Below are 25,513 nucleotides of genomic sequence, written 5' to 3'. Positions count from 1 at the left end.
CTTCTGTGCTGTAATCAAAGTTCCTGTTTGGCAAAACTTCAACATCTGCTGCTTGCACAAATTGCCTCATTGCATTTTATCGAAGAATTTTTGTTGTTGCTTTTAGTCTGCAATTGTTCGTTCGATTGTTTGTTTGTGTGTGTCGGTGTGTTTGTATTAATGGAGTTGTAAATGATTGTTAACCCCTCCTCAACTTCAAATCCGAAACAATGGCAATATTGCATTTATTGCCTTCAATCAGGAAGGCAAGCAGGCTGGCTGGCTGGCGGACTGAGTGGCAGTTAGTGGTGATGGTGGTGGCATATCGTGCAGACCGCGTGTGGTAGCAAGTGTTGCCGATTTGATTAGTCGGTTTGAATTTATGGCTTTAACTATGCGAATAATTCAGAAGAACTGAGAGAACATTGTGCCGGGGTAATCAGGCACACAAATATAGCGAACTCAACCGTACACACACTGACAAAATACCCATTCATATTTAGTCATTTACTCCATTTGTGAAGGGATTTTTAGCAGCTGTTACCACGACTGTTTATTGGTGGTTATTGCCAGAGAGCCCCCCGCAACATACCCTCGTCAACAATTTTGTTTCATATTTTCTTTTTTTGGTTTGGAGCAGCAGCAGCAGTGTTTAGGCGTTATTTTGGGGGGTACTTCCCCACACACAAACGCACACATTTAATTTACTCTTTTGACAACTTTTTCACATGCAAGCTACCAATGTTCGAGGCTTGTTGTTCTTCCTCTGCTCTCCTCGGCATATTAGAAACGACAAGCAACATTTTATTTGTTTCTGCGGAACATGCCAAGCGGGGCTGTGTGTCCATCCATACCGCTTGTTTTTTCCTTGGTGATAATATCGACAAATTGTAGAGTTCGGAAAAACATGGAATAGATTTTTTTGTTTTGCCTGAGAACATTTGGTCCCGGCGACAGATTGATTTTTGGTGAAGCAGCTTTGTTGCATGTCAGACACTAATTCCCGGGCATAAATAAATTTAAATACATTTAGAAAGAGGCAAAATAACAACCGCAGCAGCAGCTCGCAGTGCGTATGTGTGTGTGAGTGACGGTGGCTTTTAATAATGTGAGAAATTCATCACTTGCTGATTGAATATCATACAGCTCTTTGTTTGTTATTATTTTCCATTATTATTATTACTATTATTGTTATTGTTGTTATTAATAATGTTAATATTAAGTTGCTGCTGTTCCGCACGAAGGGTACAAATTGCAGTCCAATAATAATTGCTATTTGTTTTGTATTCTCCCTTTCTCTGTGGTAGATGGCTCTCGACGGTAAAACAATTATTAAAGAGGAAATAACAGATAAAGACGCCTATGAGGCAGCAGCAGCATCAGCAGCAAATTCCACACGAAGAAATAAAGGTGAGTAATGTTGGATATTCTTAGATTTAAATAAAAACATATACATCGGTCTATTGATAGGCACAGATTTTATTTTTTTGTAATACGCTAACTCTTCTTAATTCCGAATATGTGGCTTTGGAACATATCAACGCATCGTGAATACCATGCGTCTAAAATGTGCTACAATCATAGTTAAATTCGACACGGTCGTCATGAGATGGGAATTCACAATACTTATAACGAAGTGGACTTTTATGTGGCGTGTACGAAATGATTCATTTTTGGTAAGGGGATAATATGTGGTGGGAGCATGAATAGAGTGTCATGAATTTTAAAGTTTGTCATTATTATCACCCTACAATTTTGCCAAGGGCTCTGATATCAGATTTTTTCCCGAATTCTCTAACCTTTTTTGCGAGTAATCTGCACATATTCTGAAGAGAATCTTTTTAATTTTGTGTAATTTATTTAAAAGACAATAAACACAGAGAATTGACGCTATATTCTCGATATTGTCTAATGTTTCTCCCATTATTTTCCGAGTAATCTGCACATACTCTAAAAGGATATGTTTGAAAAAGTATCCGAAAATAATTTTGTGGACAAAATCGAAAGTTCCCTAAAAATGTCCCTGTATTTCACCCTAGTTACTTTACGAATTCGTGGGCAACTTCACACAATCTTGTTCTAATTTCGGTACGATTCGGTATTTTCAGTGGATTGTTTCAATGAATGCCACAGGTGACTAATCCTTGATCTATGCGTAGGGGCTCGAACAAACAACTGCAATCGAACGTGTGGAATTGTGAATATGAGTCAAATTCATGTTCGATTTCATATAATTCGGAGTCTATGTACAAATGCCCGTCTTTCCGTCTTGATTTATTCATTCTGAAATCATGTTGGAAGATAAAGAATATATGTCCAATCCTGTAAAATGTACCGAATTTTCTCGTTGTTCACTTCCATTTTTAGCACCCTGCAACTCACAACTGAATGCACCAAACAAAAAACAGCAAAATATTTTTTTTTTTTTTACTGCGAAATGTCACCCTTCCAACGAGCTTAAATCTAAAATTGTTTGATCGATACTTTACGAGAAATCGAGCCATCTGCCGAAAAAATAATGATTTTTTCCCCAACCTAATATCATGCGAAGGAAGTATCCCAGTCGACCCATATCCTAAGTAAGATGGTGTCAATGCTTTTCAGATTCCAGGGACGAAAAAAGGTCGACCAGACCGACTGACACTGGTTTACTTGTTTTGCTTCTCTTTTCCTTTTTATCAAAACCTAGTCAGTATAAAACTCTATGTCGATTTAGTCATGTCCGCCTGCCTGTCTATCCCTCTTTTCCTTTATATAAATCAATATTTGAGATAGAGCTCTGAAATGTTAATCAAATATTACTAGAACTCAGAGAATGTTTATATTGCAAGTGGGATATATCGCTCTATATTTTTGTATAACCAAAACAATTAAAAAGGCGTGATGAATAGTTTATATCCTCCACTATAAGTCAATTTGATAACGGTGGTTATACCTACAGCGGAGCAGTATAGACGGGCCGGGCCGACCTGGGTAATATTTTGTTATTTTTAACAAAAAACTTTCGGATGATTTCACCGTTCATCATCAAGACATCCTTTCGAATTAGTTGGTCAGATCGCCTTCCCCAATGAAAATTTCTGATGGTCGGTGGCGTTTAAAGCGACCAGAAGACCAGACAAAAATAAAGTTTTCGGTCCATTTTATGTCCGAAATATTATCGAAAAATTTAGGTGTCTTCCTTGACCATAACCAGAACTTCATGCAAAATTTCTTAGACATCATCGCTACATTTTACGCCCTCTAGGGTGGTAATGGTAATATTAAACATGATCAGAATACATAAACCACCTTAAATATTTACGTATGACTCCCTTATATGACTACATACAGACATATAATTTGTATCAATTTAAAGGTCAACCACTCCTTTATGATATAATGTCAACGTCTATGGCTTATGTTCTTCAGGATTATTACGTACGCCACTGCATGCAAATTTGACTCCTCTGTGATATAATGTCAACTTCAATGGTCTATGTTCTTCAGGAGTACCACATACCCCATTGAATGCAAATTTGACCACCTTTCACACAAAAGTCAGGGTCCTTTTAATCCACTAAATATTGAGGGTTTATTCTTAGGCCTGACACCCTTCTCCTTGCTAAATTTCGGGTCATACCGACTAGAAAAACTGAAAAAAATATTGCATGTCATCCCCTTAATACTAAAGGATCATTACCAAAAACAATTGAGGTCTTCTTTGATCAGAAACCATTCTACATGCAAAATTTCGTGGCGATTGGTCCATAACCGTATCGTGTTAACAAATTATAATGGATAGACGGATGGACACACATGTCTAGAATCTAGACTCTAGATTGACTCAGCTAGTCGAGATATGACAATCGGTGTACTTAAAATATTTCGAGGCGTTACAAACCCATGGGGCTGCACAAAGCTATAATACCCTGACAACATAGTTGTGTAGGGTATAATTAATGAATATTGTACATGAACCTCATATAATATACAATTAAAAATTAATATAATCATGAAAATATGTAAACATTTTATTAATACAGTCGACTCTGCTTTACTGAAACTGAAAAATATCTGGATGTTTGTTTCATTTAAGCGATGTTTTCACTTAAGCGGAGTTCGGTCAGCTGAAAATAATTTCAGAACTTATCATAAGTGAAACATTTTTCAGTTTCAGTTGACTATTTCACTTATCCGATATTTTTCAGTTAAGCGACTTTCAAATTTTATCAAAATTATAAATAAAAACTGCCACCGCCATTCGTTGACATGTTTACGCGCTGCTTACGCATATTTATTATTAGAAACTTTTTTACATTTTTATGCGTAACCGCCGTTATTACACAAAAGTTTGCGGCATTGGTGTTAAAAAATTCACATATGCATTTACCAAATTATTTTGTTATAAATGCCAATACCAAGTGTTGATATATATATATATATATATATATATTTAAATAAGTGAACAGGAAAGAGAAACAAGATATAACAAACTAAAATATAACGTAAAATTAATCAAATTAAAAATTACACAATCACAAAATCACTACCAACCAAACACAATAGAAAGTTGTGTTTTTCACTCTCTCTGAAAAGAAACCAGCATTTTCATTTTTATGAATTGCATTCATAAAATACAGAAATCCGGAAATTGGCACCAATTTCTGAACACTATTCATATAAAATACGAATTATTTTTTCTGTGTAATTGCTATTTTTACAAATTGGATTGTAATGCACTAAGTGCATTCGTATTAAAATAAAGTTTCCAACGCCCCTTAAAATAGCTAGAGTTGGGTAGTTCCGGAACGAACTATTTCATTGGAACTATTCCGAGAAAGGAGCGATCGGAACTAGTTTCAGCTCTTTATTTAATATATATTATATATTTAATATATTCCTTTTTGATCTCGTTCTTTTTTTCTGATCTTGTTCCTTTATTCCCATATTCTTCATTCGTTCGTATTTCAAATTGTGTAAAATTGTGTTTTTTGTTTTAAATCTTTTTATTTATTTATAAAAAAAGTATTTTGTGCTTATCGTCCTGCATTTCATTTTTTTTTTTATACCCTTCACCACACTGTGGTACAGAGTATTATGTCTTTGTGCATATGCTTGTAACAGGCAAAAGGAATCGAGATAGACCCATGGTTCCTTTTGAGAATATCCATAGAAACATTTTCTGAGTATATTTACGCATGTCCGTCTGTCCGTCATGTATTTTTGTTAACAAAGTACAGGTCGCTTTTATGATCCGATTTGGATGAAATTTAGCACAGTTCACTTATTTGGCCCAAGGACGAACCCCATTGAAATTGAGAAAAATCGGTTTAGATTTAGATATAGCTCTCATATATATTTTCGTCCGATTTAAGGTAAATGGGGCACCAAAGTCCCTCTATATCTTTCGATTTGCATGAAATTTGGCACAGAGTACTGAATTAGGTGCAGAATGATGTTTGCCAAGTTTCGAGAAAATCGGTTCAGATTTAGATATAGCTCCCATATATAGTTTCGTCCGATTTAAGGTAAATGGTGCACCAAAGTCCATAAATATCTTTTGATTTGCACGAAATTTGGTACAGCGTACTGAATTAAGCCTAGAATGATGTGTGCTAAGTTTCGCGAAAATCAGTCCAATTTTTGATGTAGCTCCCGTATATATTTTCGTCCGATTTAATGTAAATGGGGCACTAAAGTCCGTATATATCTTTCGATTTGGACGAAATTTGGCATAAAGTGCTGAATTAGGTCAAGAATGACGTGTGCCAAGTTTAGAGAAAATTGGGTCAGATTTATATATATCTCCCATATATATCTTCGTCCGATTTAAAGTAAATGGATCTCCAATGTCGCTATATATCTTTCGATTTGTACAAAATTTGGCATAGGGCACTGAATTGGGTCCGGAATGATGTGTGCTAAGTTTCGTGAAAAACGTTTCCAATATATATTTTCGTCCGATTTAATGTAAATTGTGCACTAAAGAACCAAAGATTGGCCGACCCACACACAATTTTGTACAATGTACTGATGTTACTATAACCTTGTGTGTGTCAAGTTTTCTTGAAATTGGTTCAGATTTGCATATAGCTCCTATATATACTTTCGTCCGATTTTAAGTAAATGGTGTACTAAAGACCCATAGCTTGGCCAATTGGCAAAACTTACTGAAATTAGTATAAATTCATGTTGATTGTAAACCGAATAATCGATGGGTGCTTGATTGATATTACATTTTAAACAGTGAAGCATACCAAATAGCGTGCGTAAAGTTAACTTAAAGTCTGTTTAAAAAGTATGAAATCAATGTTCCTTCGAAAAGAAGACATCTGTAAAGTGGTGAAGGGTATCATATAGTCGGCCCAGTCCGACTTTACTACTTTCCTTACTGTTTTTTTTTTTCATTTTTGCACAATTTTCAATTTTTCCATTTATTAACAAATCGGCACGGAGCTATGTAAGCGAAAAAAAAAAAACAAAAAGAACGATGAAAGAGAGAGATTCAAAGGAACTATGCAGAAGTCGGAACTATTTGGAGCAAAGAAACTGTATGGAGTATAGGAACAATATGGAGTAAAGAAATTACAATAAGGCACTAGTTCCTTTTTAAAAAAGGAACGATAAAGATCGATCCGCTAAGTGAACTAGTAAACTAGTAAATGGTTGATGTCACATTGTTTCCAATTTTGGCCTTAAAAAGCCAAGGTATTGTCTCGCGTTTGTAAACGAGAGACAATACCTTAACTCCCTTGATCAGCGTAAAGATCAAAATCTAGAAATCTAGAAAACTTTCGTAATTATGTGACATACAAATTCGAAGCTGGGATTTCCGGAACATTTACCTATTTAAAGTCACTCCTGAAATATTGCCATTCCCTCTGAAAGTAAACTTCCCAAGTGGTAATATTCAAGACAAGCGTGGTTACTTCGTATACTATACTAAATTTACGAATTCACATAGAATTGGTAAATTTAATTAATTCTGTGAACATTTTTGTGCAAACTCAGCAGTTGTATTATGGAAATGAAAAAAAAATCCCTACAAAATTATTCATATTTCAAATAACATGAACATCTTAATTGTCAATAAAAATTTTAATTTTCTTGTAAAACATTTCGAATAAAAATTCTACTTTCAAATTAAAAGAATCGAAGAAAAAACGACAATTTTTCAATTTATGTCTTTATTCAGTTACAATATTTATGATTTAAAAATACAATACAATTACATAAACTATAAGTAAATAGAATGGAAACAGTGGAACCTAATGAACAACATACACACATATTTTTATTATTGGACTACCACAATTACATAAACTATAAGTAAATGGAATGGAAACCGTGGAGCCTTATGAACAACATATACACGTATTCATATTATTGGACTGACTACCACATTAAATGAATACTATGTATGATATGTTAAAAACATATTTTCTATTATTCTATAAAAGGTTCTACTGTTCCCAAATTTCTACTTCAACTTAAGTCGAAGACATGACACAAGGCAATGCAAACATTTCTTAAAAAAATTGCAATAAATATCTTTAAAAATGACCAAAAGAAACCTACCATTTTTGTATGAACATTTACATGTATTATTTGTGGGAATGTGTGTGTGTTCATGTGGTTGTGGCCTTTCCATGTTTGTGTGATGCAAATCTTTGTTGACATATTTCTTTCAGACACTTGAAATATTCTAATTAAAAATTGTTGAATAGAAAATACCATTTGCAATGTTTAACAATTAAAACATTTTAGTTTTTTGTAACATACATACACACATATATTTTTCTTCTTCTTTCAATTTTACTCATAATCCCTTTTTGTTGTTGTTGATTGTGGGTTTTGTAAAAATTTATTCAAATGGTTATTTGGTTTAGTACAAATATTTTGTTAACATTAAAAACATGCAAATATAGAACTTTTGTATTTAAAATATTTAAGGATAATAAAACGATAGTACACTCGAGGAAAAAAAATAGTTAAATATTAGAAAATGCTGTTTATAAATGAAATATTTTGTAAAGTATTGAAAATAAAATCAGATTAATTAAAACAAACGGTTTGTAAGAAAATAACAGTACAATAATTACAACTCGTAAAAAATCGTAAAAAATTATCGCTTCCTTGCGACTTGTTAAATATTTAAAACCATGTTACACCATAATTCCAATATACCAGATGTCTTAGATGTCTTGTCATAAGGGTATTGCAAAAATTACTCTTTTCTTAATATAAACATTTAGACTGAGATATGAAATTTTACCGTTAGATGTATATCCTGTCGAACTTCCGGTTGACCATTACTATTTCTCATTGGCTATAAATATTGAGAGTTCTTTATTTTATTTAATTTTTTTTGTGTATAAAAATTATCCTATTTTCGGAGCGTATAACGTCCTTCCGTTTATCCGTCTGATGGGAGGTCGGTCGCTCACCCACTTAGTCTGTCTGTCTGTTTGTATTTGTGATTTTGTATGAGAATTCGTACAGGTGTAAATATTTTCACAATGCAAAAATTCTTTTGAAATAACACAAAGATAAAATAAAACTTTTTTTGTGTGTTCTATTTTGTTTTTGTTATATCGGGATGTTTGTTTTGTTAGAGTGTCGGTGTGTGCGTGTTTCTATGTATTCGTGGGAGTTTTTGCCATATCAAATCAATTTGCTTGGTCAAATAAAAAAGTACTTCATTTCAAAGAAGGAGGCCTAAAATGTATAACTAAATTCATGTTTCTAATGTTTTGATTAGATGTTAAATGCGAAGTTTGGCCGAATGACGATGATTTGAGGTATTTCTATCCTATACCACAAAAGATAATAGGATAAACACATTTTTACTTATGAGGATATATTTGGAATAATTTTCTATATACGAGAACCTATTCACCGGTCCATGCGGCTTTTTAGTCAACAAATAGGTGGTATGTGTCGATGTGTTTTTCGTGGGTCCTTTCCAGGATTTGGCGCAGAGTGAAAATCTGGTCAATGGTGGATTTGCCAGGTCTGAAGCCGTATTGGTATGGTCCGATGATGTCATTGACCATTGGCTTTAATCGTTCAAACAACACACTGGATAGCACTTTATATGCGATGGGAAGGAGACTTATTCCTCTATAGTCCTCTATATAGTTGGCACATATCGTCTTGTCTTCTTTTTTGTGCACGGAACACAGGATGCTGAGGTTCCAATCATTGGGCATGCATTCATCTAGCCAAATTGTACTAATCAGCTGGTGCATGCTCCCGACCAGCATCTGGCCACCATTCTTGAATATTTCGGCTGGTAACCCATCGGCTCCTGCTGCATTGTTGTTCTTGAGCCGATTAATTGCTCTTATGACCTCATCTTGGCTAGGTGGTATTGGTTCTGGGGTATCTTCTTCAACGCCACTATTTGATACTAGAAGCTTTTCAAAGTGCTCCTTCCATATCCTCAACATGTTGTCTATATCTGTCACCAGGTTTCCTTCTTCATCTCTACAGGAGGACGTGCCTGCACCAAAGCCTTCGGTTTGGTGTTTTACTCGTTGGTAAAATTTCCGGACTTCATTCTGGCTCCTGTACATCTCGATTTGCTCACGCTCACGTTCACGCTCACCTGCAGGGTTGCCCTAAACGCTGCGTTTTTCACATCAGTAGCATTACGACACTCCCGATCGTACCATGGGTTTCTTGATGGTGGTTCTTTAATTTCTTTAATGATAAAACATTGGTATCTAGGGAGGTTTGTGGATATCGATTACTAGAGTTTTTTTGCAAATAGAGAGCAGGACTATAAGAGAGGAATTATGAAGTTACCTTTAACATGGCAACAAATCATACAACAAAATGGTGTATATACGGCCCAAATCGGACATTCCGAAGCAAGTAAAATAAAGTCCTATAGTTCATATAGAAATAATGAATTTATTTTTTCCCAATCTAATATATCTAATACCCTACACCACAGTTCGGTGAAGAGTATAATAGAAATGCTAAACGAAGTGCTAGGTGCCAGATCATTTTTTTGTGCTAAAAGTGCTATAAAGTACTAAATTGGCAACACTGTCTGCAAGTATTCTAAATAAGGAATTTAAGAAATCTTTAGCAGCCAGAAGTTCTCTTACAGGTCTCTAGAGACAGAAGATCTGCTACTGTTCTCTAGAGACAGAAGATCATTCAGGGAAAGAATGTCTTCATTCACTTATATGAGCAGCAGGATGTAGAAACGATGTAGATTTTCTTCAAACTTGTACAGTACGTTCAATAGATTTTTCAATATTTTATGAAGTTCTTCTAGATCAATATACTAGGCTTCTTCAAAAGTTTTTAGGAATGTGTTCTAGAATTTCGACTAGATCGTCTTCACAGAAATCACTTCCATTTTCAGTGCTCAATTTGCTGCTCCTTCTTAGATGCAGTTTTTATACCCTGCCTCATTAGCCACGTTTTAATATTTTGAGGTTTAAGTCCGATTTTCCATGTATTTCATCAATGTAATACGTTGTTAAATTCATGTATTTCATCTTTTCAGAGACTTTCCGACGACTTTCCATATAAAGGTTCCTATCCTATTTTAGGTATTTCGAAGTATACGATTTGAACCAATATTGTTAGTACCTCTTCCGCAAATGGCCAACATTTTAAAACCTTGTAAATCTAATATAAAGTAAACGGGATAGTACGTATGTTTATTCTAATAGGTTTATTCTACATAGATCAAGTTCGAAGGTGGGACCCGTCGGTCCTCTCAAACGGTTTTGGTTCCCACATCCATTAACCTATAATACATTACAAGTGTTTAACTCCTTAGGTATATTAGGTCATCATGGACTGAGTTCAACATTTTCCGAACCATGTCAACGTTTGACATTTCAAACAAACCTCGTGGACTTGGTTTTCTTTACTTCAAAAATACACATAGTTTCATTTTTTTTCTAACATTTCCCGTTATCCCCATTCTATTCATAGTCGCTGTGAGAGTTATTTTCGATATCCTTGGTAGCACCAGCTGTTGCTAAGCCATTGATAGTTGTCGTGAGCATTAAAACGCCAACTACTACTGCTGATGCAGATACTGCTACTGCCACCCACATGGTCTATACGAAAGAAACTATGGTGGACGGTGTATGGGGGTAGCTGACAAAACTTAAATCCTTTTTTGTTTGTTTGCCTCAATATTTGGCTAATTTCGGTTTTGGGAATTTTTGGCTATGGAAATTTATTGAGCATCATGTGTTTGTTGTTTCGGCCAATGTTTATTCTTTGGCCGAACATAAATAGTTGGAGTAATCGTTTGAAGTTTTTTTTGTTTTCTGTTTAAATCTCTTTTGGTCTCTGTTGTGTTTGGTGTTTCTCAGTTGGATAGGAAGGGGAATTTTTGTCCGGTGACATATATTGAAGCATAGGTGAAAAAGTCTGTGTTGTTTGGATCTCGCAAGGGAAATGGGGCTTAATGATATCAAAATATGAGTATTTCGAAATCGTAAATTATGTGGGAAAATAATGGAGCAAAAAGTAGTAATAAATTGAAACATGATTTACAATATAAAGGCGAGGTGGCATATCAGGTCCATTGCTCCCTAGGTGTACTTCAAAATCGTGGATTTGCTGGGAAAAATAACGGAGAAAAATACAAATTAATTGTAAGAATGGTCTACATAAAGGTAGGCGGGCATATAAACTTCATTGCTGCCTTAATTATTTTATTAAAACTTAAACCCCAAAACTTAAACCCTCTAAATCCCTAATTGAAAAAAAAAATTGAAAAAAAATTCTACCTAAATTGTCCACCATATCACTTAATTTGTTTTCGAACGCCAATAATCATTTGTCCTTCTCCTTCTTATTATTTGTTTTAGTTAATGGAATTGTATCTATCAATGGATTCTGTTTCTTTCGCCTTTTGTGGTTAATGTTGGCACAACAAAATGAAAACTGAAAAAACACATATTGCCACCAAAAATTGATTGCCAGTATCAATGATATTTCCCTTTTTTGGTGGGGTCCCGAGTAAAACGGAAATCGTTTTTCAGTTTTCATGACATTTTATGGGTTAGTATTTGTCGCTTTTGCCTTACATTTTCAATGTTTTTTGTTGTTGCTGTTGTTATCCTTTTTATGGATTCGACAACAGCTGTTGTTATTGTTGCTGCTGCTGTTGTTGCCTTAAATTGTCCTGCCGGTGTTATACGGGAGGATTTACTCGAGTTTACTTTTGCGATAATAGCTGTGGATACAGCTGCAACTGGATGTTTTCTCAGCCATTCAACCATAAGCTTCCTTTTAACCTGTTTTTCCTCAAACAAAATGCAAAAACAACAGCAACAACAACAACAACATGAAATGGTATAATTCTTTTCTCTCTCACTCGCCATACAACGCCAACAACAAAATTGGTTTGCTTTTCATCTTTGTTTTTGTGTTTGTGTGTGTGTGTTTTCTTCAATGAATGAATGAATGAATGGTCTGATTGAATTCTATTTTCTGTGCCTTGTCCATGTGTTTGTGTGACTAGTATCTGTGGTTGAAGGATGTGCAAATTCACACATACTACATTCAGCCAGTCGGACAAACATACATTTATCATAGATTTATTGTGTTGAAAAGTATCGGAGGAAAGTGTGTGTATGTGTGAGTGTCTTTGATTGTATTCTAAGGATAATACATCATCCAATATGAATTTTTGTACATGAAAACATATAGAAATGTTGTAAGCGAGTATGTATGTGTGTCTGTGGGTGGTTATGTGTCTATGTTTTCAAATGGTTTTACAAAAATGTATTGGAATTTACTTAGAATTAATGTAGCAGCGCAACCGAAGAAACAGTAAGAAAATGCCTATTTTTGGGCCTTTTATAAAGAGGCTTTCCAATGATGTTACTTGGTAAACGGAATTGTCCTCAACGAAAGAGTGGGCAAAATATAAATCCTTCACCCAGGATTTTAATACTGCGAAAATTACTATATATAATTATTAAGGCCTAATAATGATAATGCAAATATTTATCATCAAGAGTGGATCTATTGTTATTCAAAGTATCCTGCAGCATAATTTATTCCCATAAACCAATGTTTATACCCTTCACCATAGTATGGAGGGTATATAATCGAAATAATCATTTTCGACCCTATAGAGTAAAATTCTACGACGATTTTCACATGTCCGATTGTCTGTTGTAATCAATCTAGCCTCTCAACGAATTGAGATAGATCGTCAAAATTTTCAATCGAGTTATCTTTTGTTTGCAGGCAGGTCTAGTCCGAAGATTCGCTATATTTGCCCACATTTAGGTATAGCACCTATATAGCGCTACCGCCAAATCTTCGATACTTTGGGAACACTTTGGGAATTTTGAGTACATTTTTACAGAGTCCGTTGTAATTTGGTACATTAGGTTCTTATAGGGTACCAAATCTCTTCACACAAAATTATGAAAATATATACTCTTTTTCGGGTAGCTTCCATATAACGACGGTACACCCAACCGAATTCGGTGCAATTTGCTATTTCTGTTACCAATTGTCCTAAAACTTTCCACAAAAATTGTAAATATTGGTCCAATTTTTAGCCCAATATATCGTTCGATGTGTGTTCAGTTTCATGAAAATCGGTTTACATTTATATATCGCTCCCATATATATTTTCGTCCGATTTAATGTAAATTATGATTTAATGTCCCTACATATCTTTCGATTTGGACGAAATTTGACATAGCGTACTGAATTTAATCTATAATGATGTGTATTAAGTTTTGTGAAAATCGGTTTATATTTAGATATAGCTTCCATACATATTTTCGTCCGATTTTATGAAAATGGTGTACCAAATCGGGCATAGAGTACTGAATTAAGTCTATACTGATGTTTCCTGAAAATCGGTTTTGATTTAGATATAGCTCCCTATATATTTTTCCGATTTTATGTAAATTGTGCACTTAGGACCATTATATTGAAGTTAATATAAAATAATCTCTGGTAAGTTTCGTTGAAATCGGTTCAGATTTAGATATAGCTCCCATACAATTACATGCCAATATTCCTTCGAAAAGGCTACGTCTGTTATGTAGAATATACACCATGTGGTGAAGGGTATCATATAGTCGGCCCAGTCCGACATTACTACTTTCCTTCCTAGTTTTTAATTATTTTTTTTTAAAAGCTCTGTTAAAAATTGGGTGTTTTCTTTATTTATCTTAATGGTTCAAAGACATTTTAGAATCCTTACAAATACGAAACTTCATACTTCCGATTAGAATATTTTGTATTTTTTGTTACAGGAGGATATCCCATAAGGATAATATCCCATAATCTCATTTTATACAAAACATTAAGGCCTATCTTATCCCAAACCCTCACAACAACAACCTCCTTGCTCCATAGTCCACATCCTTAATTTTCTATTTGTTGTTTTTTTTCGATTTCTCTTCCAATCCATGTGAGAATATGACCACTTTTTGTCATGTTCTAACAGCTCGTCTATCATTCATTCGTTCATTTCTTGTGTGTTTTTTTCCTTTGTATGTTTACACAATAGATTATTTTTTTTTTAACATAAAGCCCACAAAAACAAAACAACAATTTATGTGGCATTGCCCATCACCACCACTACAACCATGCATCCTTCCAGCATATCCCTTTTTTATTCATTTTGCATACAAAATGGTAATGTCCACATGGCATAAGCCTTAACACTGAGTCTAGTTCTCACCCAGAGCTGAGTGCCGAACAGAGCTACATACTAATATTATTTATTTGGCCTCTGGAACAAGGTGTTTTAGTTCTCAGGATCAAATTAAATTATGATAAAATAGAATAATATGTACACTGGGAGAAATTTTTGGACGATGAATGGAAACCTGAGGAAGGGGAATTGGAAGGAATACTTTTTAAACGAACTGAGTGAAATTCGGAATTTGTACTTTAATGCAGAATCGGAATTAGATACCCATCAGATTATAGGTACATAGGGCACAATTGCCTAGTAGATCAGGATCAGTCCCTGACTACGGAGAGTTTAGATAAAATTACTAGAATTCGAAATTGTAATCCAGTCAAAGTAGGCTTAATTGTGTAAATTTTTGGATTATGATTTATAAATTCTGATTCTAATAGAAAGTTGATTTGGAATCGATATAGTTCATTTTTTTTTAATATCCGAAGGATATAATCTATATTGACTTTTATGAGTATGATCTATAAGAATGCATGTTGTAGAGGGAATTTGTGCATAAAGGACCAGGAAATGATTTTGAACCGCCTTATAATATCCTAAAATTTTGATGTATTGGCTTCCTTATAGTGGAGAGCAAACGAATTTCGTTTTGAAGGAACTTAAATTGCCTTTGTGTTAAGAGGGTATCTAAGGGTACATAACCTTTACAACCCTAACCTTCAGAGAGTAAGATTAGGGAATTAAATTGGATGAAACGTTCTGATAACACGAGTCCCTATTTTTTGTTTGATTTTGTAGATTATTTCAAACTCTTGTTATACAAAATCCGACCTATTTACAAAAACTGTTTTTTTTCTCTCAGTGCAACAATATATATTTCCATTTTAAATGCATGTAAATTGATTGTTTCTTTGTGGCCGAACAAAAACACACACATATATATACATACTGTATATTTAAGAATATATTTACTTTTTTATCCATCATATTCTATGATGATGGATCATATCATGAATATTTTATTGATAAACATCATCATCAACATGAGCAGAGACAGACACAGCAATAGCATCAGCATCCTTATTTCAAGGTCCATTTCCCTCTACCCTTTCTCTTCTATGATGGGTGGTTTTAAAATTTCCCAGTTATATTCCTTCCCAGACACATGTATCCATGTGGGGCAGAATTGGCAGTATCTTCAAATGTTAGCTATGTCTACTTCTACTTCCCCACCATCACTGTTAGTCATGGGAGTAGGTCTTTTGAAATGAATGCTTGGGGTTTGGGTCGTCGTTCGTTGCCTCAGATGTTCAATTTGAAAATTTTGATTGTTTTTAATGTTGTCATAAATTTGCAAGATGCTGCTGCATAAAACTTAAATGTGTATTTTGTTGTTGTTTTATTTTTGTGTGAACACCTGTTTCAAATTAAGTTTTTTATTATAATAGAGCGATTATGTAGGAACTACTGCCATTAGTAGGGACTATGGTAAGTGGAAGGGACACAATATTGAATTTTTGTAAGTTTTTCATGCCTACACCATGGGAAGCCTACAATATGTTTTGTAGGAAATAATTGAATGTCAAATGACAACCCAATAGCCAACTCGGTTGAAATGCGGTCCCAAAATCCACATAATACCGATTAATAGGGGTGTGTGTTGAAACTTATATATGGGGTTACTAGAGTAGAGACATTTGTCTCAAATACTGAATTGGGGGGTACCAAAAAGTTTCAAAGTTCTGTGGTCAATTGTAATAACCTCTTCGAAAGATGACCCGACCCGGAAACGAGCAATCCATCCCCCATCATAAACAAATAATTTATTATATTTCGATAGCGGAATATCTCCACCCACAAAGACTTCAAATTTTGTCTGTCTCTTATATCGATTCATAATATAACAAAAAGTGAGCATTCGTTATAAGTAGTTTGCCTGAAAATATCAAATTCGGTCGGACCGGCCTTTGTATACAATCAAGTATATGGTGTGTATAAAAAATACCTTAAGATGGGCAAGACCTTTACATGGGGACTCTGAAACAACCGATCATAGTTATTTCATGGATGACCCATTCAAACATTGTTTTCGGGAATACTTTTTTATTCACTAGGAATCAGGAAAATGTGGCTAAAATCTACTAAATATCGAAATACCAAAACATGGGTAAACGGTGACCAAAACCTTCAAAACACAGAAAATTGTCGGAAATGGACCTGCATGGAAATCTTTCTGCAAATATGTTTATCACCCTTCAAGAACACAATATTACAGGCGTTTGGGTTGGAAAAGGCGGCTGAAACGTACAAATGTATTGTTATGTGGCTCCATATCTAAAAGTGTATTCACATCTAAATTTTCTATCGACTAACAACCCAAAATGGCATATTAAAAGCCATTTAGGTTAAAATAAGCCTATGATCTTTAAAGTTCTCAAAATTAAGCAGGATCTGAAATGTATGCGAATAAGTTACTCAGCATCCAAAATGTTAAATTACAACTACTTACACGTATGAAAAATAAAGCTAAACCCTTCAAAATTAGAAAAATGCGGCGGTGCTATTGTAATGGGTGAACTAATACGGTTAAGGTCTGTTACGACCAGTGTTGCCAATTTGGCACTTTTAGTGCTAGATTTAGCACTTTTTAAACTCGTTTAGCAGGAAAAAAATTGATCTAGTACCTATCATCTTTTTTAGCATTTTTATTTTTTCAGGATATTTTCAAAATATTCCGTCTATTTGGCTTCATGAAAAATTCCCGTTTTTCGATTTCATTTAGACCTATTGAAATTCATTTATGTTTCACGCTATGAGTTTGATTTCCCAATAAAAATACTGTCAGTAAATCTGTGAACATGTAAAGAAACACGATCCGGCCGAACAGTTTATTCCTTGCACCACGAAATTTTTATAAAAATGTTCTTAAATTTTTGGGTACTTCTTATGGTGACTGTGAAATTGTCTGCTAGTAGGTTGTTTATTTGGGAAATGAAGAAAAGACAAAGTATGCGGGCCTCCGTGTAGGAGTAATGTAAAAATCATGAATCTAAACTGTAAACTTTCTGAAAAGATGTATTTTATCCAACCGGAATCCAGAATGTCAAATTATATCAACTTCATAGTACCGAAATTGGCCGCGTTCCACTTTATATGGGGGTTATGCCAAGAAATTAAATTATATTGAGAACATGTCCAAATATAGAAAATTGAAAATTTGCTACCCTAACAGAGCCCAGAGAATACGAATAAACCCCTCAAAATACCGAAAATAGGTCGGCACTTTAATATGGGCGCTATGAGCAAACATTAACCTAGATTGATAAGTTTCTGCATATATGCCAGCCTCTGAAACGTCCCTGCCCGCTCCCTGGATGCGACCCCGAAACACGAACCAATATAGATCATTCTTGGTGTGGAGATTTTCTGCCTAATGACAATCCAAAATTTCAAATTGAATCAACTTCGGTTGAAAAACGTGCCTAAAGTCACCAAAACATATTGATGAAGATCTCATTATTAGCTATATGCGAAGTTCCTTCTATAAACTTTTTAGCACTTTTATTTGGCACTTTTTTAAACTTTCTAGCATTTTTTAAACCAAATCTAGCATTTTTTTCAACAAAGTTTTGGCAACACTGGTTACGACATAGAATACATTATATACATTATTATTTTATATTCACAGGAAATCGTAAATGCTAAGTTTCTTTTTTATAATCAACCTTCAACATACCCAACTCCCAAACTAAACCCCGTTATATTGTGGCACTATTATACCTGCATATAATTTTGTTCGGAAGATAGTGCGATTCCTACCGATTGGTCATGATTTCATTGTCCTTCGTGTTAACCAGAAAAACTAAAGTTTCCGCTTCGTCATATCCCTCGTTCACTACCATCATACCCACACATAACCAACTTCCGATAATTTAAATTTCAAGGTGTACAGATCGCATTTGCGGCCAGCAGAGGAAAAAATATGCAGAAATAAAATTGTTGGTCCAACATTTTCTCACAGGCCAATTTTTATACGATACACAACTATGTTGTAAAGGTATAATAGCTTTGTGTGGCCCAAGAGTTTGTATCGCAGTGAAATATTGACCCTAGACCCACCTTTTAATATACAAATCGTCGTATCTCGACTAGCTGTGCTGATCTAGACATGGTCTATCTATTATAATTTGTAAACACAGCACCGGTCATAGTTATCGACCTTTCGTTACGAAGTTTTACATGTAAGACCGACTCGGGCCAATGAAGACCCCTACAAAAAATTATGTTTGTCTGTTTTTCTGGTCGCTCTAGAAGCCACAGATATGAATCGAAAATTACGAAATTTTACAAGGAGAAGTTTCATTCCAAAAAGATGGCCAGATCCAGATGTCAACTATTTGGAATGACTATTTTGATCGGACAATATTTAGCATCTTATAAATGCGAAAATCGTCAGTCCGATAAACCGTGATTCGGAAAAGATGCCAAGGTAAGAAAGATGAGCCATAACTGTTTTCTAATACCGCGAAATATTGCTCAGGCTTCAAATATAGATGCAAAGCTAGAGTTCAATGGTAGTTGTGTAGAGTATCATATGACCGGCTCGTTCCGACTATACTGCTCACCACACTGTTTTTTATAAAATTACTAAACAATTGTCAGGATTGAAATTCACGACCTCATAACATTTAAATCACTGAAGCTTTTAAAATCTAATATCCATTACGATATTCTATTCTCCTATACATTTCATTTTTATGGCAATTTCCCCATCACTCCAACGCAATATTACGGTCTTTAACAATTTCTTGAATATTAAAGCAAAACCCTTTTCGTAAATACATAAAAATTATGAAACAGCAACAGCATCTGTTCTGATGCTATGCTTTGCATTCGCTTGGCTTGGTCCATAACCTCAATTTGTTCGCAAAACGCATCTTTGCTTACAACTCCATAAACACAAAATAGCCAAACATCAGATGTCCATAATATTATCACCCCTCATGGAATGTTTAATTTTGACACAGTCACCGAACGGGTATACAAATAGCAAGTAGCCTTGGTCGTTATAATGAGGGAACGAGAAGATGGGTAGCGGTAGGCTCCCACATTCATGTTGTTACGACTGATGTTTGACCAAAGGATAACAGGCATTTGTCTAATGGTGGTTTGCTTGTTAGCAACTAAAAGGATATGTATGCCGTAGATATAGCGACATGAACATTGCATGCACACACACACACCCACACACGAACGCACAATACAACCACAAACAGCTACAAGGCCTGTTCTACGTTACACACACACTCACATACACATACAGAAACGTTGCACAATAAGAACAACATCTGTCCAACACACATCATAAATGCATTAGTTAAACAACATGAATAGACAAAAGGCTACCAGAATCGACTGTCCACTGCCACCATCACTACCACTACCTCAGTCACTAGCACCACTAACAACAACAACTGCATCAAGTTGCAAAAGATGTTTAACATTCATCCGTCCATCTATGCTGCTGGAAGTGGTGGGTGAATGCCTGACCCTACCACCCAGGCGGCCTTAATGCAATTCCTTTGTTGGCCCAGTGTAAAGAAAACACTTTCATTGTTGTTGTTGTATTGGTGTTCGTGTTATTGGCGATGACCAGTGGCCTCTGCTCGATGGTTGGCTAGGTAGGCCCCCAGGAAGCAACCAACAGCTGTTGGCCGGTCGGTCGTTCGCTCGTTGGATACTACTATGTTACAAGTACATAATATTATGTTACGGAGGGGGAAAACGTTGCAGAAAAGGAAAACAACAACCCAAAGCAGAAACTCGAACAACAGCAGCAACAACAACATGAGCAACATCAGTAGAAACATGGGCCACTTTGGTGTTGAACACAAGAAACATGGCATATAAATTAGCAACATTTTGTACAAATTGCCTTACGATGAATGCTGCAGTGGCATCATGATCAGCAGCAACAGCAGTTGTTGCCATTGAATGCAATTTCATGTTGTTGTTGTTCCTGTCCATTGTTACATGTTGTCGCCAACACAACATTTATTTTTGTTGTTGTCTTTTTTCGAAGAAAATTTTTATTTTTTTCAATTACATGAAAATATGTTTCCAATGACATGGATGTAATTGAGATACTAGTTCCGATTGTTGTAGTGGGTCGGGAGATGTTCAGAGGTTCCACTAAGAAAATTTCAAAATTTCGAATGCGAATTTCAGAAATTTTGAGGTTTTCGCATTACTACTGTGATTTTGAAGATATATTTAACGAAGGTCAGGAATTTCTTACCACGTTTCTAAAGATATCGACGAACGGCTTACAGGTAATAAAACACTGTAAATGCTTAGACAGTTAATCCGACAACGCTGCTTTTAAAGTTTCTCTGAATATTTAAGACGTTTGTAGACAATTAGATACATTATCTACTTTATAGAAGCAACCCAGATAATTTATCTACAATATCCAATCAACATATATACATTATATATGTTATCCAGGTAATTTAGGTACATTATCTACCTTATGAAAGTAGATAGATAATTTATCTACATTATCCATGTAAGACTGGTACCTTATAAATTTTAATATAGATATTGCATCCACATTATCAGAATATTTTTTTTAGAATTAGGTAGATACATTATCTAGATTGTCCAAGTAACGTAGAAAGATTATCTACGTCAACCTAGCAGCGTAGATACATTATCTACGTTATCCTGGTAACGTGGATACATTATCTATGTTATCCAAGTAACTTAGACACATGATCTAAGTTATCCAACTAACGTAGATACATTATCTACATTATCGGAGTAACGTAGATACATTATCTACGTTATCCTAGTAACGGAGATACATTATCTACCTTATCCATGTAACGTAGATACATTATCAACGTTATCCAAATAACTTGTATACATCATCTACGTTATCCAAGATAACATATTATCTATGTCATCCAAGTAACGTACATACATTACAAATGCTATCTTAGTAATGTAGGCACTTTATCTAGATTACCCAAACCTTGCAAATAACGCAAATATATTATTTGCGTTACCCATGTTACGTGGACGCTACGTCGAAGTAAAGTCTCATTTTACGTAATCTCATTTCCAAACGATTATTCTAATGTTTCTTTTTATACAGTACATTTTATCTTATTACCTATTTTATCTTTTCTCTTCCCACTCCCTTTTTTCAGCCACATCAAACTCTTCCAGCAGCAGTAAAGATTCCACCATTACCACCAATTCAAACGGTAGCAATTCCAATTCCGGCACAAATCCCAACGGCGGATCATCATCTAATTCACGATCTTGTCGTACACCCGATTCACCGGAATCTGCCAGAGCTGTAGCTCCACGTTCACCAATGTCTCCACAGCTGCATCAACATCACTCCAGTTTAGCTCCACCGCCACGACCGAATCGTAATGCCAGTGCATCGCCGGTTATAAATGGAGCAACAACAACACCGCCACCACCACCACAACAAAGCCAGGCAGCAGCAAACGCACAAACTACACAGGCTGCTGTAGCAGCTGCAGCGGCGGCAGCAGCTCACGTTGAACAGGCCCGCCTTTTGGGTAAAATACGTAAATTCCTTGGCTCTCTGGTACAGTTGGCCCAAGATGTTCATCCCGAGGTGAGTGATCGAGTGAGGGCCTTGGTAATATCCTTGGCCAGTGGAGGCATTAGTATCGATGAGTTTCGCATGGCCCTGCAGGAGGCTATTAATTTGCCGCTGAGACCCTATGTCATTCCACTACTGAAAAATCACATTTCTCTGTTGCAAAGAGAAATTGCTGCCCTGGCAAGAGCCACCAATCAGGTAAGATCAACGAACACAGCTTCTCATTTAGGGATTTGTTTTAATGGTATTTTTATTTTTAAAATTTAGACCACTCTCCAATATGTAACCAGCAATGAAAGTACCGTCATGGAATTCTCTCCCCACGGTCCACCGGCTGAATACAGTGACATTTTTGTCCAACTCGATGGTCAATCGAACGGCAGTGGCGCCGGTGCCACTAGTTTGGTATTCAAACGAAGACCTTCCGATACTCTAATGGAACCACATGGTCACAATGGCGCCCAAGAGTGGAGTGATTATATGGCCGCATATCCACCACCGAAACGTTTGCATGCCCATAATCCACATGCACCGGCGCCAGAATCTCGTATACCCTTTGCCTCGGCACAACCCACCATTTTTGATTATTCCGCCACTGGTGTGGCCGCCGCCCAATCCGAAGGTTCCTTTAATAATTTAATGGAGAAGGCAAGTCATCGAGACGATCGAGATATACGCTCATCGGTGCCGCAAGAACCACCAGCTCATCGGCCGTTGGCTCGCAACGTAATGCCAGCAGCTAGTAGTGGTCCGGGTGGAGGAGCACCGGGCGGCAGTGGACCGATGCAGGGTGAGGAAGAATGGAAAAATATCCACACTATGTTGAATTGTATTTCCGCCATGGTGGATAAAACAAAACGAGCCATAACTATTCTGCAGCAACGGGGAGTGGAACCACAACAGCCCAGTTATGGAGAAGTTACACCAGCCACTCTAATGGAAATTAGGCGTCAAACTGAGGAAAAGGTGGCCGAATTTAAACGGAATGCTGAAGATGCTGTCAATCAAGTGAGTAGTCTCGAGAAGAGAGGGAAGAACTCCAGAAATTTAAAATATTAATTAATAATCATTGGAATTTATTTATTTTAGGTCAAACGCCAAGCTGTTATTGAAATTCAAAGAGCCGTGGTAGCTGCCGAGACGCGAGCAGCTGAGGTCATGGCCCAAGAACGTTTGCGCATGGAAAAATTCTTTGTGGAAATGAGTCGACATTCCGGCAGTGAACGTGAATTGGACAACAAATCACCCTCCATAGGTGCTAGTCAAAATGTAAGTTCCTTTAAACTGGTCTCCTCAAATATAACTGTGGAAATTCTAAAATGATAAAATAATAAATAAAAATTATTATTTTCTTCTATAGGCTTGTTGGAATTGTGGGCGCAAGGCAACAGAAACCTGTTCCGGTTGTAATTTAGCCAGATATTGTGGTGCTTTCTGCCAGCATAAGGATTGGGAACATCATCATCAGGTAAGTGAATTCTCAAACATATTTCATGAGAGATGTATTCTGACAACGTCTTGAGCTGTACCTCAAATTTAATGGCTTAGAGGCTGCAATGGAATATATCATGGACTAGCTCGATTTTCATTAAGCATTCGGACTTAGTAAAGAACAGGGTACATAGAAGGTTTTCACTGCAATTATAATCACATGTGGCTTTAATTTTATATTTCGGATTCACAGGAAACAATTTCTCCTTTTACTCCTGCCACAAAGCATCGCTATTCTATTCAATTTAAAAAAAAAAAAATCAATGTATACTAGTTACTGCTGTAATTTGTTCCAGGTGGTGGGTCTGCCATCTACCGTTGCTTAGAAACTACGCCTGCTCAAATTTCTGTGCAGTGGTTGGGGTCCTTGCTCATTTAGTGCTGTCATTTTCATCGGGATGGCGCTCTCTCCGGGCATTCCTCTTTTGTGTTATACTCATGTGTTGATATTGATGTCGAGGTTGTTTAGTAAAATTTCAGGGGCTTGGGATTGACATCACTGGAGTCCTCTTCTACATAAACTTTCTAAAATCACCTTGAAATAATTGTTCTTCATTCGTTGTGATTCGAACCGGGAAACTATCGGTTTTTAGGCTGGCACTAACTAATTAACTAATCCCTTATTTTTTTATTTTCTTCTCTAATTCTTTAAGATTTGCGGCACCACCCGAACAACAGATCTCTCCACCAAACACCCATCACAAGTTATACCCCTGTCGGCGACAATACGCGGTGCCGTCACCCGTTCACCACCCACACCCGTACAGACAACCGGACATGGACCAGCGCAATCAAGTCAAGCCACCAGCAGTGCATCGTCGGCACCGCAACCGAGTTCATTGGTAGCCAATGGTATTGGCTCCAAATGACGTATTCGCATGATGAAACCCAAAAAGAAGTACATGTGCTAGTCAAATTACTACAACAACTACTACTACTATTATTATTATTAATTAGAATTACAATTAAAGGAAAACATCCCCGCCCCCAGAAAAAACATTGACCCCCCGTCGATTCGCTCTAAGTAATAAAAAAGGATTAACTTACTTAAAAAACATAAATTAATACAAATAAAAAAATCTGATGGAAATACACCCACACAATTAATGATCTTAGAACATTAAAAAAACAACAACAATTAAGAATTTTTAACTCAAATTAATATTTAATGAAAAAAATTATTTCAATATGATGGAAAGTAAGGAAGAAAAAAAATAATTAAAAATGTGGTTCCCGTAATAGAAACTAACACCCACACCCCCAAAACAAAACAATAAAACTAAGAACTGAGGAGTATTCAAAATATAATGAGCGAAATATTAAGGAAATCAAAATCCAATTAAATTAAATTCTTAAAAATTTTACATCAACTTGTATTTAACAGGTTACACAGTTTCTAAAAACCACTGAACATTAGAAATTTTCTTCGAAATTATGTTATATGCTAGGTAAATCGATTTTAAATGCCTTCTCAAAAGTTTGAAATTCCCATTTTTTCTTAATATTTCATTTCATTATTTGCAATACTCCTCCCCGGAAAATTAAAACAAAAATATCTGTCAATTTATATAGTCCCATTCAGGGGCTGGTTGTCAGACTTACAGCAAACCAAAAAAGAGAATTTAAATAATTATTACAATTGAAAAAATAATTACAGTTAATAATAATAATGGCAACAAAAAACAATAGAATTAGATGTGGTAAAAATATCTCCTCGGTTTTTATAAATTTTGTCAAAAAATACGTTGTAC

At 35.6% G+C, this 25,513-nt stretch overlaps 1 protein-coding gene across 1 annotated transcript; it reads left to right on the top strand.

The window, feature by feature from the left end:
- Window positions 1–1,278: 1,278 nt before the first annotated feature.
- Window positions 1,279–24,711, top strand: LOC133327184 (protein CBFA2T2). Its single transcript, XM_061535750.1, has 6 exons — window positions 1,279–1,389; window positions 21,841–22,469; window positions 22,539–23,279; window positions 23,361–23,540; window positions 23,632–23,739; window positions 24,416–24,711. The coding sequence occupies exons 1-6, from the start codon at window positions 1,287–1,289 to the stop codon at window positions 24,629–24,631; spliced, it is 1,977 nt and encodes a 658-aa protein (XP_061391734.1). The 5' UTR covers window positions 1,279–1,286; the 3' UTR covers window positions 24,632–24,711.
- The last annotated feature ends 802 nt before the right edge of the window (window positions 24,712–25,513 follow it).

This window comes from Musca vetustissima, unplaced genomic scaffold, assembly GCF_032173495.1.
Source record: "Musca vetustissima isolate MV318-11 ecotype Yass unplaced genomic scaffold, APGP_CSIRO_Mvet_v1 utg16007, whole genome shotgun sequence".
Lineage (NCBI taxonomy): Eukaryota > Metazoa > Arthropoda > Insecta > Diptera > Muscidae > Musca > Musca vetustissima.
The sequence above is the reverse complement of the archived record's forward strand: the minus strand, read 5'-3'. Positions and strand labels throughout refer to the sequence as shown.

Bases quoted from the DNA above. Each gene is read 5' to 3' on its own strand.
- LOC133327184 (XM_061535750.1), top strand. From the start codon at position 1,287: ATGGCTCTCGACGGTAAAACAATTATTAAAGAGGAAATAACAGATAAA. The intron at 1,390-21,840 runs GTGAGTAATGTT...CCCTTTTTTCAG, and splicing joins TTCCACACGAAGAAATAAAG to CCACATCAAACTCTTCCAGC. The intron at 23,280-23,360 runs GTGAGTAGTCTC...TATTTATTTTAG, and splicing joins CTGAAGATGCTGTCAATCAA to GTCAAACGCCAAGCTGTTAT.